Source organism: Falco peregrinus, chromosome 8, assembly GCF_023634155.1.
Source record: "Falco peregrinus isolate bFalPer1 chromosome 8, bFalPer1.pri, whole genome shotgun sequence".
In the NCBI taxonomy this organism is placed as follows: domain Eukaryota; kingdom Metazoa; phylum Chordata; class Aves; order Falconiformes; family Falconidae; genus Falco; species Falco peregrinus.
The window spans coordinates 65,591,903-65,612,934 of NC_073728.1; the positions used below are offsets into that span (position 1 = coordinate 65,591,903).

Consider the following 21,032-nt stretch of genomic DNA (forward strand, 5'->3'; position numbering starts at 1 on the left):
CCTGCCCTGGCCCGCGCAGCTGAGGGGCGCCGAGCCTGGCGCCCCGCGCCCGCCGCTGCGGCCTGGGCCCGGCGTCGGACAGCACGCTCCCCGGCTGCTTTTAAACTCAAGAAACACCCGGATCTGTTAACTTCTCAGTGAAACGCTAGCACCCTTTGTGGGGTTTACTCGTATTTCTCAATGAAAACATCTGTACTGCCCGTGCTTGCCACGAGACAGGCGCGCCACCCCAGCCCCCTTGGCCGCTGAGGGGACGCGGGGTCCCTCTCCACGGGTTTTCCCCAGGCCGCCCGCCCAGCTCCCAGCCGCCCCTAGAGCTGTCCAGCAAGCTCCGAGGTGACCTCCCCACGGCGTCCAGCCTCTTTCCAGCGCGGCACCCCCGTCCCAGCCCTCCGCGGGGAAGCGGGCTGCCACGGCGGGACCCATGGGGGGGGAGCTCGCCGCTGCCCCCGGGGCCGGGCCGCGCTGCCCAGCCGCCACCGCGCGGAGGGAAGCGGCGAGACCGCGGGGCGGGCTGCTGAGGCGCGGGGGAAGTCGCCCGGGGAAGGGTGGCCCTCCCGCTTCAGAGCTGCCGCCCGGGGCGCTTCGCCCTTTCGGGAGGAAGCGGAGGAAGTGAAAAAGGAAAGAAGCGGGGCGGCCCCGCAGCTTTCCCAGCGCGACCACCCCGGACGTGGCGCCCGCCACCCCTCGGCGGACCCACTGTTGGGGTGGGTGGGAGGGGGCGCGCGCGGGCCGTCCGGGAAGGGGCGAGAGCCGCGGGGCAGGCGGGGCGGCGGGCGGCCCCTCGGCGCAGGCTGCAGTTGCCCACCTTAGCCAACAGGTTGCACCGTTTCCCCTCGCTTGGGCCCGGCGGGCACTGCCCCGCGGTCCCGAGCGAGGGGCGGCCAGCGCCAGCGGGCCGCGCAGTGCCGAGCCGAGCCGTGCAGCGGGAGCGGGCGCGCTGCTGCTGCCGCCCCTCTCCTTGCCGCCAGTCTCCACTCCCTCTCCACGTCGGGGAGGCGGAGGGAGGGAGGGAGGGAGGGGGAGGAGGCAGTCGCCGCCGTCCTCCATTTTGTGGCGGGGGCAGAGCACTGCCGAGCGCGGAGCTGCCCTGCGGAGGGACGGGGCGGGGAGGCGCGGAGAGAAGGCAGGAGCGGGGCGGGGGTGGGGGGACAAAGTCCGCGGAGGCAATTAGTACTAATTAACGCAGGGGGCGCCGCGGTGGTGGTGGTGGCGGCGACGGGCGGGGCGGGGACTAGGTCAGGGTCTCGATCCGGCGGGAGGAGGAGGAGCGGCGGAGCGGTGCTGGCCGCCGCCGCGGCCCCCGGAGGGGCGACTGTCGACTTCCTCCCGCCCGCTCCCTCGCCCCTTCCCGCTGGCTGCCGCCCCCCCGCCGCGATGGCAGTTGGCGGCTGAAGGAGCCCCAGCGCCACCCCCCGGACGAGGTAAGGGGGCCGGGGTCTAAGCCGTGGCTTCGTCCCGGGAAGTTGGCGGGAGGGGGGGGCGGGGCGGCGGTGCCACCGCGCAGGAATGCCCCGAGCACGGGTGGGGGACATACCGAGCCGCCCCCGGAAGGGTCCCGGGGTGGGACGGGAGGGGGCACGGCGGAGCGCGGCCTCCCCCGCGGTGGGGGCCCAGGGCGGCGGCGGCGGCGGGCGGTCCGGGGAGCGGCGCGGGGCCGGGGGCCGGGGCGTCAGGGGCGGGGAGGGGGAGCAGCGCGGGGTGCCGCCGCGCGGCCGTGGGCTGGTCTTATTTTGCAGAAGTGGGTGTGCCGCGGCGACGGCTCAACAGGTCCCGACACATTTCTCTGAAAACTGTACTTTGCAAAGGAGAATTTAGTGTAATTCGGCGGTTTTCGGTATTCGCAGCTTTTTGCCCCTTCGGGCAGACTCGCATCTGATTCTTTTGACACGTTTCCTGCGCTGGATGGTTCGCCGCTTTATTCTGTTGGGGAAATTGTCAAGTGGAATAACTACATTTTTCCTCCCCTTCACGTAAAAAAAAAAAAAAAAAAGTCATAACTGCAGGTTGACAGTTACAGTATTTTTTTCCTCCCAGTCGCTGATGTGGCGCGCACCTTACGCAGCCCCGCGGTGCTCCCGTGCTGCCCGCTGCGCCTGGCCCCCCGCGCGGTGGGGCCGGCCGGGCGGAGCGCGGCCCCCGGTGGGACGCTGGGGTCAGGCGGCGGGCAGCCCTGCCAGGTGCCGTCGAAGGCCCAGGAAGGGTTTTCCCGTCGAGGAGCTGCTGCTCGGGACGCTTTTGCTCAGACTGGAGCTCGCTGGGGCCACCTTAAAATTTTTATACGTGAGGACTTTCTGTTGATCACAGCCTTAACTTTGGCATAGAGAAAGCAGCAGTGTTGGTCGGCAGTCTGGAGAAAATGGGCGACAGAGCCGGCGGGTTTGTAATTAAGATGACTATAGACTTGTGGACACTCTGGGGTCACTGCTTAACTAATAATGCCATGGCCTAATAACATGGGCATCGCCTGCTCTTACAGACCAAGGGGAGCATGAGCTGGTCACCGCTAGCGGGTTGCTCTGACTGTTTGGCTGTAGACAAATGTTATAGAAAGTTTGCCAAAGACTTTACAGTTGTTCTCCAAATATTTATGGTCTGTGCTGAAAATAAATGTAGCAGATACAAACTGATCAAACTTAGGAGATTCATGTTAGGTGTGTTTGAAGAACAGCCATGAGCTGGTAAAAGTGTTTGACGCTAATAAAAATTCTTTTTTTATTTTATTTTTAGTTAGCTTTTGTTTATAAGTCTGAGATTTATTTGAAGACTCACGAGTTGCGTTGTAAGCCAGACCAATGCAAAAATCTCAAACCTTGTGTTGTGTAGTAGGGGGATTGTGTTGCTCCTGGACAGTAACAGAATTTGGTCCAGCCAGTAGGTGCTGCATTAGAGAGCTGCCTCTGGAGCCTTCGGTACATGTTGTGGGTGTTACATCTGGACCTGGAGGGAGAGAGGGAACTGACTCGGGAAAGACGAGAAATGTCTTTCTCCCCTGCCCTGCTCAAAGTGTAATTAAATACCAGGGAACATTAGCTTGCAAAATCTGTAAATTGGGTACTATAACAATTCCTACACTTCCTTACTTGCTAGGTTCAGTAACAGAGAGAGAGTGTGTTCAGAAAGATGTCATATGCTGTCGTCTGATTTTGAATTGCATGCAGGCAGACATACCACTTCATCCAGGCTTAGAAAAGCTTTAAAAATATACTTCCTTGTTACCAGTGAGAAATAACTAATAGTAATAATAATAATAAAAAACCACCAACAAACAAAACCCCAGAAACAACACCAGTGGGTTTGAGAAAGATGTGGCTCTTGCCAGTTCGCAGTTTAATTTGCTGTGCTTTTGTTCTCAGAGCAGCTAAACCAGGTTCACTAGGCTAATGATTTAGACTTTTTTTGTTGTTGGTGGTTGTGTGTAAGCTGTTACTAAAATACCCTTGCTGTGCTAACTTTGAATGCTTGTGATCTTTTTATAGCTAATGTTCAAGTAATGGATTCCAAAGAATTGCTTAACTCGTCGGATCAAGACGAAACAAGGAAAAATGCGCTCATCAGTACCAAAGGAGGGATCGTGATGGACTTTCATCCACCCTTCAGGGGTGGAGCTACTGTACAAGCCCCTGTGTCTACATCTCCTCTCCCCGCTTCTTCTCAGTCAGATTCCAATCAGCAAGCTGCTTCAGCTGACTTTTCAAAAGGATTAGTAAAAAATGTGCCTCAGCCAGACCTTTCCAAGGCAGTATCGCTCTCGATGGGACTTTACATGGGTGAAACAGATGCAAAAGTGATGGGAAATGACCTTGGATTTTCCCAGCAGGGCCAAATTGGCATCTCTTCTGGAGAAACAGACTTCAGGCTCCTGGAAGAAAGTATTGCGAGCTTGAATAAGTCCTCAAGCCTGGCTGAGGACACAAAGGGAGCAATATCTTCTGAGGTGCCGCTTGAGCCGGATTTCCCGGGCATGGCTGGCCGCAACATACCTTTAGATTCAGGAGCTGCAGTCCAAAGCCAGGTTGGCTCCAACGGTGGCAACTTGAAGTTATTCTCTGAAGACCAAAGCACCCTGGATATTCTCCAGGATTTAGAATTGCCGCCGGTGTCTCCTGGCAAAGAGCCCAATGGGAGCCCATGGAGACTTGACCCATTGCTAGATGATGGTGGCTTGCTGTCCCCTATATCTGCAGATGATGCATTTCTCCTGGAAGGAAATCTCAGTGAAGACTGCAAGCCTCCTGTTTTATGTGACACTAAACCTAAAATTAATGACCATGGTGACCTTTTGCCCAGTTCCAAAATGCCAATGCCTCAAGTGAAAACAGAAAAGGAAGACTTCATTGAACTCTGTACTCCTGGCATAAAGCAAGAAAACATGGGCCCAATTTATTGTCAGGCAAACTTCTCTGGGTCTAACTTGCTGGGTACTAAAGTCTCTGCCATATCTATCCATGGTGTCAGTACCTCTGGGGGACAGATATATCACTATGATTTAAATACTGCATCGCTCTCTCAGCAGCAGGATCAGAAACCAATTTTTAATATCATTCCATCTCTTCCTGCGAGTTCAGAAAATTGGAATAGGTGCCAGGGATCAGGGGATGAGACCTTAGCTCCTTTGGGAACACTCAACCTTTCTGGCAGACCTGCTTTCTCTAATGGCTATTCAAGGTAATTAGTTTTTCATGCTCTTTATTAAAATACTACAAGAATGTTTAGCACAGCTGCATGCATGCTAGTTTGGGTTTGTTGTTTTGTGTTTGTTAGTGGGTTTGGGTTTTTTCCTTTCGAAGTCAGTCATCCCTGTTTCATTTGTTACGTATGGCTGTCTGATCAGACATGGCTGGTGTTTGTTTATTCTGTAGTACAATAGGAGCTTTAACCATGTACTCAACTATTGGTATTAAAGGGAAGAAAAGAGAAGGGGAGCTGACATGTTTTAAAAAAAGAAACACATAAAAATAAAAATTCTAAGATACAACCTACAATGAAATTTGAGTATGTGGTAGAAGGATTCATATACAAGGCAGGATAGAAGGAAGGCAGTATAGAGGGAAGTATTTAACTGTATACGAAAACTACTTGTTCTGGAGGGTTAGAGAATCGGTCACTGTGGGGTTTTTTTTCTTCTTAGTGTTACTTAAATGTTATGCACAAAAATAACTTAGTTGCTCGGTAAATCTCTAGAATTACATCTAAGCTGAACTAGAGTTCTAGCTTTGCTTGGTATTGCATTTACCTTACATGGACAAGAAGATTCCTAGTAGGAAATACTCAGCGGTTTGTTTAATAACTGCATTTAAAGACATAAGAATATTTGCAGTAAGATTTTAAACATACCTGGAATTTAACTCTTAAATAGAACTACAGGAGGGCTTGCTAATAGCTGTTTTTTGAGAGCAGGGTATTTTAGGGGAGCTGGTTAGTATGTGTCTAAGTGACTTAGTGTAGTTACTTGCAGTCAAGTAGTGTTTTCTCCAAGTAATTCAATGCTGCAGATACTCAAGTAAAACACTTTTCCTCTGCTGTTCAGGGGTAAGTATGGAGTGGCATCTATCTCAATGGGTAGCTGTGGACATCTCTCGCAGCTGGGCACGAGTTCTCATTTCAGTATGAACACCCAGTTGTATGTTTTCCTTAGCTGTTCTTTCTTTATCATGTACTTGCACAGGCAGAGTGTTTGCTCTCAATGGAGGAAGAGGTGTTTGCTGTGTTTCTGTGGAGTCTCAGTTAGAAAATGGCTCTTTAAGTCCATATATGTAAAAGCAGAAATTGTAGGCTTTTTATGAAGTATCTGTTTTAAGTTTCTTTTTTTATCACCCCACTGACAATTCATCCCCAGAGTGTCAGCCGCCAGTCTTGGAGCTCTCCCCACACGTTATATGCTCGTGTTTTCCCACAGTTGGAATGAGGTGTGTGAGGATTTCTCCGTTGTTTCAGGAGGGCAACTTTTAACTTGCTTTCATTCTAGATTTCTTTCATAGTTTTTCATTTTTGTAGTGAAGATATCTTTTTTTTTTTTTTTTTTAAGAGTGTAAAGCAATTTGTAATGTAAGGAATCCAGAAAGGAAAATCTAAATTCGTGGATAAATTCCACTTCAGTATATGAATATTGAATGTATCTTACCACTTATTTTGACAAAGTAGAAATCCTTTGCACTTACCTTTTGCGTAATCAGTCCAACTTCTGTGGTGTTTTTAGTTTATTTCATGGGGTTATTTTGGTGTTGGTTTTTTATTTTATTTTGTTCTCACTCTGTCCTTAATGGCAGTTGTTATAAAATCTGTATCAAAGCAAGAAGTACCATTATTGGGTTTGGGAGGTGAATTTCAGTGGCTGTTTAAGTAAGCAGATTCCTTGTTGATAATGGAAACCTCACTTATGAGAATGTTTCTGTAAAGTTCATGCATTGTTTTTGATTTACAGAATTGTTTGGGTAGAACCATGCACATTCATAGGTGAACTGTTTACACATAGATATTTGTACAATTTTTGGAGAATTTCATAAACACCAATTTTATATACTTTGTTTCTCATAATGTTGTGATGAAAAACCCACTCAAGCTCCTAATGTGTACAGAATACATCTGATCCTAGAGTATAAAGGACAACAGTGCTAGATGTTATCGTCGCCTTTATGAAGCAATTCTGAGGAGCGTGCTTGGTGTGTTTGTGTTGGAACTGAGCAGGCAGCGGTAGGCGTGCGTGCTGGGGAGAGCTGGCAGCGGCCCTCAGCAAAGCTCTGCTGTAGGCAAGGGAGCATCCTCAGCACTGTAGGCAAAAGTCTGCCTCCATCACTGGGCAGTATTAACAACACTGCTGCAAGCATAGCTGTTCTTGCTTCCTGCAAGGTTGTAATCTGTTTTGTTGCTTTCTTTTGCCTTAAGATAATGGATGGTTGGGGTTTTTTTCTCAATTTAAGGATCATGTAAAGAATTTGGGGGTGGCTTCTAGTTGAGTTTTGCAGAAAAATTCATTATTTGTGGCCTTTATGAAAGCTGTCCTTAGTTCCCAAGGATTTTTGTATGCTAAAACTGTGAAGTCCAATTCTAAAAATAACATTGCTTGGGTTTATTATATATTGTTTTTAATAAAATAGAGGCAACTCCATCTTTTTTTTTTTTTTTTTTTTTACAATGTTTGAGATGCTGATGAACCCTGGGTTTAAAGCAGGAATTCTCTTTCTTCCGGAACCCTGACAGAAATATTTGGTCTAAACTAGGTTAGTTTAAGGTGATGTATTGTGGATTTGTTTATGTTACACACGACTTAAGAAAATTGGCGTTTGTTTTAGAAACAAAAGAAGGACTATCTTGCCAGGTACCTGTGGTCTTTTGGTTGGTTGGTTTGTTTTGTTTTTTTCTTTTAGGTACTATTTGTGTGCGGTGAAGGCTGGGATCTTGGGAATTTAGAATGGGATCTTGGGAATTTAGAATTGCTAAACTTCGGTTTCCAGTAGGAAATACTGCTGTTGGTAGAACTATTTGACTATTCATAACTTATTAATTATATACTAAATATGTGGGAAGAAAAGCTGCAGTTCTGTCCTGTGTTCAGGTAGTATTTAATCTGACTTTTAATGGAAAGCATGTAATGTCTCTTCATAGACACGCAGTCTTGAATTGATGTCATGCAATTTTTGAGTTATTTTGCTTCTAAGTATAGCACAGCATGCTGTTGCTAATGGGACAAGTGATAATCAGGACTGAGAAAACTAATCAGTTTTCCTATGAACAGCAGGAGGTATTCTGAAGCAGAATACAAACTTCAGAAATTTGTTTGATGCGAGTGAATTGGCAAGAGTCAATAAATTGCTGTCTGTATCTCAGGGTTGTGGAAGTGTCTGCTAGTGCTTGTGGTGATGTGCAAACTTGGAGCTGCAGCTCGGTGTTCAGCAGCTAGCACTCAGTATCTTTCTGAACAGCAGTGAAACCCTGTGACAGCAGGACAGCTTTGTTCCAGGGTTGCTTTGGCGAGGTCTCCCATCTGAGGGACCTGCTGAGCTATCACAGTGAAGCAAACTAAGGAGAAGGTGGATAGAAGAGGGAGGGAAAAAGTAGGCTGAGACAATTCGCCTTAGATTTTCTATAATAGAAGTGAGACAGCACCTGGGAAAGTAGTAGAACAGCCTGAAATTGTTTGGTAAATGCTTTGCTGGAGAATTAGAAGGTTTGATGGTGTCTTTTTCTGATGGGATAGTATTTGTGATTTACTACAGAAATGCCAGTGAAAACTGATAAATTTCAGGGAAATTATTTTAGCAATACACAGTCGTAGGACTCTTGTGTGGTATATACATTAAATCCATTGCTCAACTTTTTTTATTCCTCTGACTTCCTGGAGATGTGGCTTGTGGGGGGAACAAAGGATGATGAGAAACAACACAGCGACGCAGGGGTTTCTGTGTGCTGCTTTTTCTAGCCTACAGCCAGAATTTACAAAAACTGGGCCCCATTGGCAGTGTTACAGCTTCTCTTACTACATTTGAAACCATTCCTAGTACTTATGGGGGATAAGGATCATTAAGGAAGTTTAAGAAAGGGCAAGAGCAGAGAGAAGCGGAGAATCTGGAAGGGAGAAAAAGTTTTGCTGGTCAGTCGCAGTCCAAAGCCTTCTTTCCAGGACAAGTTACCTTTCTGCCATTCTCTTTAACTGGGATTCTTCTTGGACTTGGATGTTTTACTAGAAGGAAGGGGGAAAAAAAGTCATCGTTTACTAGAAATGGTAAAGGTCAGTTGTCTGTTTGTCTTACTGCATTGTTTCAGCTTGGCATTTGGCCAAGGCCAGCAGCTTGGCATGGTTGGACATAGTACTTCAGATGTTGTCTGACTCAGCAGTATGTAATGTATGGTACATACATAAATATGTCTTTTTAAATAATTCTATCTTGATATAAAAACCAGACTTGTTATTTTGAGTGCTCAGTGTTTCAGTAGTCTTTGTTGTGATTTGTCAGCTTCATGTAATACTGTACTTGGGTTTTGAGTCTTGGAAATACATGACAAAAAAATCTAATTGTTTTTGCAGAAAGGGCTGAATCGGGAATGTCCTGCAGAATGTGCTATAAGGCAAGATGAAGAGGTAGCTAGGTAAATGATAGATCATGTAAGATGTAATCCATTTTTTTCCAGTTTTTAGCTGATCCATTCAGCTAGCTGACGGCCGAGTAAGTTTGTTTGGTTTTTTTAATCCAAACCAAATTTTTAATTTCTGCTAATTTGTTTCCCCCTACAACAGTCTCTGTTTTAAACTTGGTTCTAGCTTCTGAAACACAAGCTGATTTTTGTTGCCCATTGCATTTTTTTATCCATCTTAAATAGTGGTCAAACCCTGTTGTACTCTTCTGCTACCAGTGAAAGCAAAACTGTAGTTGAACCAGCCCTACTGACGGGATCTTCTTGTAAATGTGAAACATATGTATTACACAACTCCTACATCATATATTTACCGTGTTTAAAGATTACTTTTGTACAGTGAGAGCAAATTGTCCTGGAGATGCAAATGTCCCTTCTTACCTTGACTATTACTGCTCATTCTGGAGATGAACAAGCTGTAGCTGTTCTATGCATATAGGTAACTGCAAACCGGAATTATTTCTACTTTTTAAAAGGTTAAAAGTCCTTCTCTTATCCTAGGTCCCTTTTTGTAGCTGCACCTAGGAGGTGGGCCTCTGGGGGCTTCCTCTACTTTGTTTCATTTTTTTTAAACTTTTTTTTTTTTAATGTTGCCTATCTTCAAGTAGTGAAGATCATAGAGGAAGAACCTGTCACTGCTGTCTTGGATGTAATGCTTGTGCCAAAGCTTGACGGTTCAGGCTTCTAATGCTTTGCAAAATTACATACGTTGTTTCTCTTATTTCCACACTGGTGGATTCAGCATCTCTGTCCATGAGTGCTGTTCACTGACGAGTGTGCTTAACCTAGTCGAGTTTCCAAGGCAGATACTGTTGTTCTAGCGATCATAACTCCACAGTTAGTCTTAAGTATGATGGGAAAGCCAGTGCTCATGCCAATGTGTCTTCAGGCTCAAGTACACGTTATCTTCACAGCTCTTTACTGCCTTGTCTGTAAGATGTAGTTCAGTGGAACGGATGCTCTACTGACTGCTTTGAGTCCTCTAATGAGTTGGTTGCAAAAATTTTAGCTGTGCTGCTTTGTATTTTCTTTATTGCTCTACAATATTCAGTCAAGACACCAAACTCTTAACTCATTATCCTCTTACTGTAAGCTGGTCATAAAAAGAAGCTAATAGATTTATTTTAAAATATTTTTTTCAGTAGTCTGTGGCTTCTGGGTCTCTTTGGAATGCTTCTTGGAGCAAACAAGGGGTTCAGTGTTGACATTTTAGTGCAGAGTGTGATCTGGAGTCCTTTTCTTAGGACATTTTATTAAAGATTTTTACCACTGGCCTGAGAAACATCTGTTCTCGCACCACTGGATGTTATGATCAGTGTCTCCTCTTACAAGAGGAGAGCAAGTACTCAGCACTCAGAAATTTGCCTGGGAGAAAATGAACTTGTATTTCTCGGTAGTAACTTCTCTCTTCACAAAACCCTGGCTTGTGGAATATTGCAAGACACAATTATATCTCCATTCATTTTCTGGGGTAGATGAAGACTGCCTAAGCCAGGGGTCCTCAAACTACGGCCCGCGGGCTGGTTACGGCCCCCCAGGGTCCTCAGTCTGGCCCCCAGTATTTACAGACCCCCTTGCTCCCCCCGCCAGGGACTGGGGGGGGAAACCAAGCAGCCGCAGATGGCTGCCTGCCACTTCATCCGTGCGCCGGCCCCCTGTTTAAAAAGTTTGAGGACCCCTGGCCTAAGCCAATATCCTGCTGCCGATGTGCTGGTACGGAATAACATACACATTCTGTGAATGGTTCCAATGTCATTGTTCTTGAGATAAAAAACATACCAATAAAATCATGTGCTCAGTCCAAGTTACAAGCAATAGGAAAAACGTTGTAGAGCTGTAGTTACAAGTTGTCTTGATTTTGTGTCATTAGAAGAACTGAAAGGGTGTCACCTCTGGCATACAGAAATGAACTTTAAAATGCATTCATAAAATGATCAACTTCTAACTGTTCTTAGAAACACAGGAACAAGTGTGTGTGCAACAAGGTAGTTTCTGGGAAAAATGTTTAACTGTACAGTACGCTGTGCAACAGAGCCTGGGAGCTGCTTGTGTTAAGCCATCTTTAGTTTTGTAGTGTTTGTTTTCCAGAGCCTGGTAGTATTACACAAATTTTAATCTTATTTACTGAAGTATTAATGTATTGCATTGTTGTATGTACAGATTATTTGTGTTCTCATTACAGCGGTTTTCTGGCTGATTCACTATAGTCTAATATCCATTTATTACAGAGCCTTTGCCTAAATAACCAAGACACTCTTAGACCAGGAGTTAATCTTGTTCATAATGCTGGGTTCTGGAAATACTAGGCAGATACTGTCAGTGGATGGCGTCATCACCGTGGCACAGAAGTGAACCATTACAGCTGGAATAGATCACACACACACACACTTATTTCAGCTCATTGTCTTGGCACTTGACTTCACATCAACTAATTCTAAATATCTGTGGGGAAAAAAAATTAAATGCAAAATTACAGTTACTTTGCCCATATGTGAGGGTGAGAAAAATTGTGAGTATAGCTTTGCAGGTCACCTGCAAAGGAATCTAAGCAGAGGGCTGCCTGTACAGGGTGTACTTCATCACTTGTTGGAGTACTTCAGTGTTGTGGGCTTACTTAAAAGGAAGCTGAAAGACTGCGGATGTGCAACTTTAGCTGCCATTCCGCAGGAGTACAAGAAGGTGTGGGTTGTCCCTCGTGCATGGCGAGTCCAGCATCCTGAATTATGGTACTTACTGGAGGGGTGAGTAATTGTGCTTCCAGAAGTAGTGTGTTGGGTTGGGAACACAATTTAGCGCAATTACTCTGCCTCTCCTGGAGTTTTCCTTCTTACCTCATCCTCACTACAAAGAAGGTATAGTGTTGTGCACCTACCTTCTACATGCTTACCTGACTCAGCTTATGCTAACCTTGACTGTGATGTTTTCTACCAAAATTCTTTTCCTGGCTGAAACAACGTCTCCTTGTGTGCAAGCTATGCACTGTATTGCTGGAAATATAACTATATACTGTGACAAAAGACATCTTTTCTACTTACGTGGGCCTGCACCGCTGAATTTATCACATGGCAGCTTCACATGTCCCAGAGGTGCGTTTTGGCAGTAGCAGGGACATAATGCTGGCTGGCAACTGGAGTTCAATTTTGTAATGTAGATGATGTCAGTTTTTCTTGCTGTTGTCATGTGAGACTTAACTTTAGATTCCAGGATGCAGTGTTACTTACCCAGGATATCATGTAGAGTTTTATAATAATGGTTCCTTGAGTCAATAATCAGTACAATTGTGTGGATTTCTGGAGGAAATCATGCTCTTCAGAAGTCTTCTTGACATCTTCTGTGGAACACATTTCTGTACCAGCCAACTGCATTCTTAATATAGTCTGTATCGGTTGCCTATCATTAAAATTCCATATTCGAGCTGTATCTGTGGAGCTCTCGGTCTGTGTTGAGCCTTGCTAGAAAATTAGAATTCTGATGTACTTTGAAAATTAACATCCAACAAGCTGATAATATTTTGTTGTGGAGATGCAATATTATACACAGCTTCTACTTCTTAATCAAATATCTCAATTTTCCAGAGATTGCAAAGGCAAAACTGCTGTTGGGGAAGGATTTCCAAAATAATAATAATTGAATTAATTTCACTGCTACTGTAATTTAGTTAAGAAACTGAGTTCCATATTATATTTTACAGTAATGCATTCTTCAAACTGTTTGTAATAGGTTTGTACAGTTACTGTGTGTCAGAAAACAGCTGGAGATCATGATCTGATCCTATTTATGCGTCATGGTCACACAAGATTTAATATGAAACTTAGGAGCAGCAGGGCACAACTTACTCTTCTGTTGCTTTACCAAGATACTTCGTATTTCTGGTTGCTTTCATTTGCATAACTTAAGTTTTTAGTAAGTAAATACTGCTAAGGGTGCTAGTTTTCTTTTAAAAAAGAATTTGGGACACAAATGAGTAGTTTGCCTCAAAATGCTATCGGGGAAACTCGCTGTACCGTCAGGTAAGAGCAAACAATGGAGTATCGGGGAAGTAAGTAGTTTATTCAAATAAGGAAATAATGGAAGTGATATTACAGCTTTATGGCTTGGTTTGCTTTGTTGCTTGGCTTTGTTTTGGAGGATCTGAGATCTGATACTTGATGATCTGCCTCTCCAGAAGATTGGGAAAAGTCCTATAATTGTCCTTATCTGAAAGATCTGTTGGGGTGGGCTGCTGACTGCGTTAGGGACTTCGGTCTTGTTTTAGAAACTTGGGGTGTGGGGTGGTGGTTTTTTATGTGTGTGTTCCTGTCTCTGAATATTTGAATGCCTACCTGCTTAGTACTCATTGAGAAGAGGGGTTTGAAGGTGGATGACCTCTCTGTTCACAAGCAGGCAGTAGCTTGGCTGCCTGTCTCTGGTGGAGTGAGGTATGTGTGAAAACTGGACATCTATGGTTGGAAATCTTGTGAAATGTTTAGAAAATGAGGTTTTTGCCTTGGATGAGAGTCCTCTAGCCACGGTACAGCTCCTTTCCGGCTGTGTGAATTGTTTATGATGGGAGAGGGCTTTGTCTGTGCTCTTGCTTCCCGGCTGGATGTTCAGAAAGGACACTGCTGCTTGGGGTATGCGAGCACCTGGCCTGGCTTTTGACTTCAGGACATCCATGAGTTCTCTGAACCCTGGGTGGTATGTAGCTAAGCCGTGCCTTCCCATGCCATGATCACCTGCTTTTGAGAGCACAAGTGTGAGGTTCTGGGGTTTTTTGTTATTTTTATTGACAAGGTGCAGAAGGGCTACTGTGCTGTGTGCTGGTCTCTCCTGAGCTGAGTCTGGTATCTGTGACAGAAAAGAGCAGCTGATGCGGTTTATTTTTGTTGTCATTGCTTGGAGACCTGCTCGCCTGGTGTGTGCGTGTGATCATATGTAATGATGTGGTAATAGGGTCTGGTATGACTTTGTGTGGAAGGGGACCTCTGCGAGGATAGTGCTGGCAGAACACATCAGGCGCTGCAGATGACAACTGCTTCATGGCAGAGCATCTCCATAACACCAGGAGTCACACTTGGGGTGGCTGGTAAACTGAACCTGGTGTGCCTCTGGATTTTAGTTGTCAGTGTTGGAGCCTGATTCTGTGCTGCTCTTCTAAGCAGTTTTTAACTACTGATTCATTCACTGACACGGAGAGACAAGGATGCATGGTATGGCTTTGAAAGAGGTTGACTGTCAAATCGGTACTTTGTCAGGAAAGGATTGTGTGGTCTCTCATACCACTTAAAAATCAGGTGTGTATAAATACAGTTATAATGTGCTATTGTAAATAAAATGTATAGTTTTTCCGTAGCTCTTCATTTGATGAGATTATATAAATTGGTAATATTTTAAATCAACACATCTACTCCATAGGCATGACTATGTATCACTGTGTACCCGTGTATTTTTTTCTTCTTGATTATTTTTGTCCCTTTGTAAGAGTTTTCTGTTACCTTTCTGAAGCAATAACTTACTGAAGCCGCCAGCTAAAGGTTTTGAATAAATCGGTGCTGAAAGCATGCATGTGCTGCATGCGCACATGTGGATTTGCTATGCAAGATTGCAGTCCATGCATGTTAACTTAAAAACCCAAATGCCTACTTGCAGACTTTATGGTTTAATGTCCAGATTTCAGTTTGCATGTTACCTAGCTGTTCTTTTCTCTCTCATTTTTTTCATGGGTTACTTTTGCTGCCCTTGATGGTTTGTTTTGCTTGATGAATTTTTGTTAATCTTCTGTTACTTATTAATTGCTCCAAAACTAATTGTGTTGTCCTAATATGAGGGTGATGTGCTTGTAGATATAATTAATTATTTTATTTTTTTTAAAGAACTCTGCATCTTGGTTCTCTTACATGTGGAGTAGATCGGAATATTAGCCAAAAGTTAAGAAAAACAGTCTTATCTGAGAATGGGCATTTAAAAAGGCTTTAAAAATTAGAGATCTTGAATGTGGTATCCAGAAAAGCTTTTGCATGCTGGAGATAAGTGAAGGAGTATGGAATTCCACATCACAGTTTAATTTTAGTGAGATAATAAATGTTTATTGAAATAGCAGCAGACTGTATATGAAATGACCAATTCAGATTCTTTCTGAATGCTAGAATCCCTTATCAATTGGTCTTTAGTCAGTGGGAAAAACTTCACTTAAGACAATTTAAATTAACAGGTGAGTTGGATGAAATGGATTAACACAGGTTGTGAGCAAAGAGGGGGCTGGGGGCATGTGAAGGAGTCCTCTCCTTTGGGCAGGATGCTGGTTCCTCAGGCAAGGACCCGAGTACGTAAGCTAATAACTAGAGGAGGAAGGGGGGAGGAATATACCTGCTGTTTGTAAGTGGTCGCAGAAACACAAGCGATGGGATTGAAGGGGCCTTCAGGGATCCTTGAATCCAGCCTGTTCTGTCATTGCACTTTTGTAATAAATGCGATTTACAAACCCTACTGATGTCTTTGTGTTGACAGGTGATGAGGCAGATCTTGCACCAAATAGGAATCTTCTGTCCAGTATAGGTGCCCATAGGCTCTTAAAATTACTACAGACCTTAGTATGGTGGCCTTGTGGAGCAGCCTTGTAGAGGTTGGCACTTGCTGACATGTTGCTGGTGAGTCTCGTGTGAGGAGGTGTTACAGGCAATGCTCACCAGCGAGGGGCTTGCATTTGAGCACAGCTCAAATCCAACTGCAGGGCTGAACCAAACTGCAAATTGAGAAATTTCTGGTGTAGGTATGCTGTCCTTTTATAAGGCAAATGCAAATCAAGTATGGAGGGTAGTTGAATTACATAATGAAACTAAGAGTGGGAAGAACAGACATATACTATTTGGACTTTCTTTTTAAAGATATATGGTCTTACATGTTTATATAGCCTTTTACCGGTGTGGAGAGGCCGATGGTCACAGCCCTGTGTGGTACATGATGCACACCCCTGCCTCAGGCCTCGGGGACCCAGAGCTCACAGTGGTGGTGGGGAAGTGGGGCTGGGGGGTGAGGGCATGTGCTCATAAAGCAGAAAATGGAGAAGTTTTCAGTGATAAGAGATGGGGTTAAAGACTGTCCTCAGTTGTATCTGAAAGCTGGGGGATCATTTAACCTAAAGAAACCAGGTGGTTGGTTTTTTTACTCTCGAGTACATTAAAAACAGATTCATCTCTGGGTAACAGCTTTCTCATGAGTGCAAGAAACTGTTCTCTTACCAAATTTTAACTTTTAAAATGTTTTAAGATCTTGATAAGGAAAGTCCAAAAAGATATTAGTCAGCCATTATTAGTATGCTGTTTTCATTGATTCCATATCATCTCTGGTAGATTCTAGAGGAAAACAGCTATGATGAGGCTGAAGGGTTGCAGCACTCTTTCTTAACTCTTTAATTTCAGCAAAAGAAATTACTGTGTTTTCATTTAGCTCAGTAGGATTGTCTTACGAATATGATAAATTATTGAAGAGATACTTGCTGTAAAAAGAGTAGTTTAAAATGGAATAAAATACAAAGAAAGAAAAAGTGAAAGGTCATAAGTTATACTTACTTGAAAATAAATAAAGCATGTGCCTTACTCGGATTTCCAAACAAACATAGATTAAAATTGAATTTGTAAAGAATGATAGTATCTCTATCTTGCCTATTGATTCTATAAATTATGTAATACCTTTTTGCAGAAAAGGGGAGACTTGTAATGCTTTTTCTGTTACTTGCTTTGACCAAATGATACTGATAAAAGCTCAAGGTTTTAAAAGAAAAATGAACGTTAAATTATGTGCTCTCTTACTATTTGAAGTATCACAAAGAACGAAAGAGATCCTGTATCGCAAATACAGTTTTTCTAGGTGTCACGTGTAGAAAAAAGAGCTACTACTTAGATGCATATTTCAAGAAAAGCATTTTCCCTAACCTGTTCTACTGTGTTACAACCCAGCCCAGGCTTTAAAAAGGCCATTTGGCCACACTGATTTCAGTGGGAAATATTTTTTTAAAAAATCTTGAGTCCTGGTCTGGTGTAAAGTCCTTTGGTTTCATTTTCTCATAGTTTTATGAATTCTGTCCTTCCTGAACATACATTTCTACTAAGTCCCACGTATCTGCCATTTTCTAAACTGATGAGGAAGCTATTCTGACACCTTCATTTTTAACAAAACCAACCCAACAAGTTTTGTAGCTTTCCATAGTTGAAGAAGACTGTTCAAATGAAATGCCAGGTTATTTACAAGTTATGTGCGTAATTTAATAAAAATGAAAGTTATTGCTAAAACTCCTTGGATAATATGTAAGTGTTGTAAAAATCTGAATGCCGAGTTCTTTATTTTGAGTAGCAGAGCATTCTTTTATTTTTTTTTATTTAAGTGAGCAGTTAATATTAGGAAGCCTGCAAGGTTACATTCTTAGTCACACTAGATATTTGACAGCTACTTTCCAACCAGAGCAACTGGTTTGACAAATGAGCTTGGGCCTATTTTATTACTTTAAAGATTCTTCTTTAAAGACTCTTAACACGTTCAGGGTTTGGAACATCTGGTATTAAATAACAATCAGAAGGTTGGAATACCGCTGATAGTCCATTTGGTTCTGTGACTCAGTTTGTTCCATCTTGTAGATCAAAACTATATGGGTAAGTTGCACAGCATACCATTGGGGAGGGAGGAAGTGACTTATGTTTCTATTCCTGGCTGACCCCAGCCTCTAAACTGAGGAAGAGCTTTAAAGGAAATGCAACGTTTAGCTCTTTGAATCTTTCCAAGCATTCATAAGTGCTACCAACCTCTGTTTTCTTGTATGCAGCGTTTCAAGACGTGGACATCTTAAAACTGCCATTGTAATTTAAAAATGAAATGGAACACATAACCTAACAAGGGAAGCCCTAAAACTTTATGGAAATAGATGGCAAAACTGCAATTCCAATTTTTGTCAGAAATACCCAAAAGTTTATTTCAGCAATCGCAGAGATATTTATTTCCGCAACTGCTACTGTTGGTGTCTTGAGGGGGTGTGCGTATTCTTTTGGCATATAAGGATGAATGTGGGCTCTTTTTTTTGGACCAGGGAGTCTCTTTCTAGGTTCTGTATTTTAAAAGGGAAATGAATGCAACAAAGTCTTTTGTTGACTGGTGTTTATCCTACTCAAAGCTATTTGTAATGGTTCTGCTTTTGTGAAGATGGCATAACTCCTTGTCTGTGCATTGGAAGTTGAAAAAATTACTTTGAAGATGCAATCTGAGCATGGTGGTGTGTCCCCCCCACCCTGATAGAAGCCACTGTCACAGGACAGATGTTCTTCTGCAGATTTTTTGATCTGGTTTGGTCGTGTATTCAAAAGGTCTGTAGACTCTGAGGGGTTTTGGAACACTTTAAAGGCAGTTGGGTACCACATAACAACTATTTGTGACTTTGGCGTATTCCTTCTAGACACATGTAACTTGCTTACTAAATGATACCTGTTGATTGGGTGCTAATTGTAAAGTAGATTTCTCCAGATTGTGTTTAAAATCCGGTGTTCTATCAAAGGTAATTCTCTATAATGTTGTAAGAAACTCCATAACTAAGTGGTAAACTATGTCAGGATATTCATAGGACTGGGAAGCTAACGGCCTTCAAAGACCACGGAGGGGTCCACAGATACATCCATTGTGTTGTATTTCTGGGCAGTTTCTGTGTGTGGTGCAGGTACAGCTGTCTTATCCCAGTGTTTTGTCACCAGCGACATCAGACTGTCCTTGCTGGAACCAGCATGGCTGTGTTTGGTGCAACTTGCTTGATATATCCTGAGATTCCATGTGTAACGCAGCAAGGGAAGGTGGGCTTCCAGATGTAATTTCCAGTGATGCTGTGAGCTGGCTAGAGAGGGCCCTGGTGGGAGAGCTGCTTTGCAGTAGCCATCACAAGACTGCTGAGTTAGGCAGTGTTGATGGAGAAAGCAAGCCAAGTCACTCCAGTGTGTAGGCAATTGTAAAAGGGGGAAGTACATGTAAATTAGGCAGTTGGCTTAAAGACAAAACTTAAAAAATGTAGCACCAACACCAAGGAACCCCTGTAAACAGCTCAGAACACCTAACAGTACTGTGTGCCAGAATTGTATTGCTTTGATACACTGATAGCTCCAAGTAGCTCAATTGGTGGGGGAGGAGGAAAAGGAAAAAAGCATATTAAAACAGGGAAAAGCTTCCCCAGTTGTGGTGAACAAAAATGCCATAAAGATGTAAGTTCAAATATAAATAGGAGATTACAGAGATCAAGAAAATGAGTTGGTGAAGTGCCTTGCAGAAGGTGCCCAGTCTGGTGGCTTGCAGAGCAGCCTGCTGGCAGGGGCTGGGGTGGGAACCAGCAGAAGGACATGGGGCGGTGGGCAAGTGAGGGACGTCTGGGGCCTGACAGGGCCATGGGACACGTTCTCTGCCCCAGCGGCGTGGGCTGCAGGGGCTCCTGGAGGAACCCCGCTGGGCCAAGGGACATGGGTGCAAGGGCTTCGGCCAGGCAGAGCAGTGCAGTGTTAATGGGCTACAGGGCCTGGGTGGCATTTGCCCAGAAGCCCTGAAGGACCTGCCAGCCAGCAAAGGTGGCCTCTCTGATAAACCAGCCACGTGTGATGGGGCTACCGATGTTTGTCCTTTGAAAACCATGGCTCCGTGGGACCTGGGGCAGTGTGGGTCAGTTAGCTTGACTTCTGCCCCAGCAGGGTATTAGGTTGTAAAGCTGTAAGATCACCAAGCACGCAAATCTCTTGGGAAAGAGCTGTCCTTGCTCCTGGATGGAAAACACCACCTCGTCTGATAGCCTGTGTTTCTGTGAGCTTGTCAGTGAGCCTGTGGACCATTGAAGTCCAATTGACCTGAATATATTGATTATTTTTTTTCTTTTGAGCTTTGACTTGCTTCCTTGCCAGAGGCCATTTAGAAAGAAGGGAACCAACAAAACCCCCTGAGTTTTCACGGAACTGGAAGAGTGGCTCTTTTGTGGGCTTGAGAGCTGGTTATAGAATAGGAAGCGAAGGGTGGGATTTAGTAGTTGCTCTTCGGGATGAGAAGTCAACTGCCTGGTTCCTTGTGGGTCAGTGCTGAGACGGGGCCTGAAAAGGGAATGTGCAGAGAGGTTTCTGGGTTAGCTGATACAAAGCTATTTTGAGTGGTTGAGTGTCAGGCTAGAAAGCTCTCTGAGAGCGCAGTGAGCACACAGACAAGCCCAAGCTAACAGGGCACCCTCCATGTAGAAAATGTGCAGTTATGTGTCTAGGGAATATTATCTATATGTTGCTTGTACAGTATGGATCTCAGAGCTGGCAGATGGGCCTTGGGAAGAGAGTCTGGGTTATCAGTGATAGTTTTGTGAAATTGTTAGCTCTGTGTGCAACAGCAGCCGAAAAGGTAAACGAGGAGTTTTATGACCAAGAAGAATAAAGAGAATGCCCTCTGGCTTATGTTCTGTGAGCCTTGGTGTGCTTGCATCTTCAAGGTGGTACTCATTCATTCCATGTTGCCTGCTCTTGAGGGGGGTTGGATGTGTTTTTAATTTACTATCAGAACACTTATGTCAGGTGTTTGTCTCCAGTGCTTAAGAAATTGTCCCTGCATGTCAACAAGCTAAACAGACAAAATGGAGGGGGAAGGTGGCAGCAAAGAGAATGTCATGTATGATAGTGTTAAGAATTAGTGAAATCTGTGGTGGCCATAGTGATGTCTTCCTGCACAACTTTTTTTCCTCATTGTTAATGTATATTCACATGCGTGTGTATTCCCCCTGCCCAGTGTGTTAAATTGGATGCTTCGTTTTGTCTTCAAAATTGCAGATAAATCAAAGTAATTGTAGGAAGCGGGCAGTTCAAACTGCTGCTTAGGGAAATTCCTACATGCTGGAAAGCTATCTTTCGCTTGTTTCATACAGTAGTCGTAGCTCC

General features: G+C 44.2%; 1 protein-coding gene across 2 annotated transcripts in view; it reads left to right on the forward strand.

The window, feature by feature from the left end:
• The first annotated feature begins 1,141 nt into the window (after positions 1-1,141).
• Positions 1,142-21,032, forward strand: part of NR3C1 (nuclear receptor subfamily 3 group C member 1) — a 73,613-nt gene continuing 53,722 nt past the window's right edge. The window contains exons 1-2 of one of the 2 annotated variants that reach the window (XM_055811566.1): positions 1,142-1,424; positions 3,480-4,668. In XM_055811566.1, the coding sequence (XP_055667541.1) occupies positions 3,494-4,668 (1,175 nt within the window). In that variant the 5' untranslated portion in view covers positions 1,142-1,424; positions 3,480-3,493. Of the gene's footprint in view, positions 1,425-3,479; positions 4,669-21,032 lie in introns of those variants that run through there. The other variant, XM_055811567.1, reaches the window with a different exon arrangement.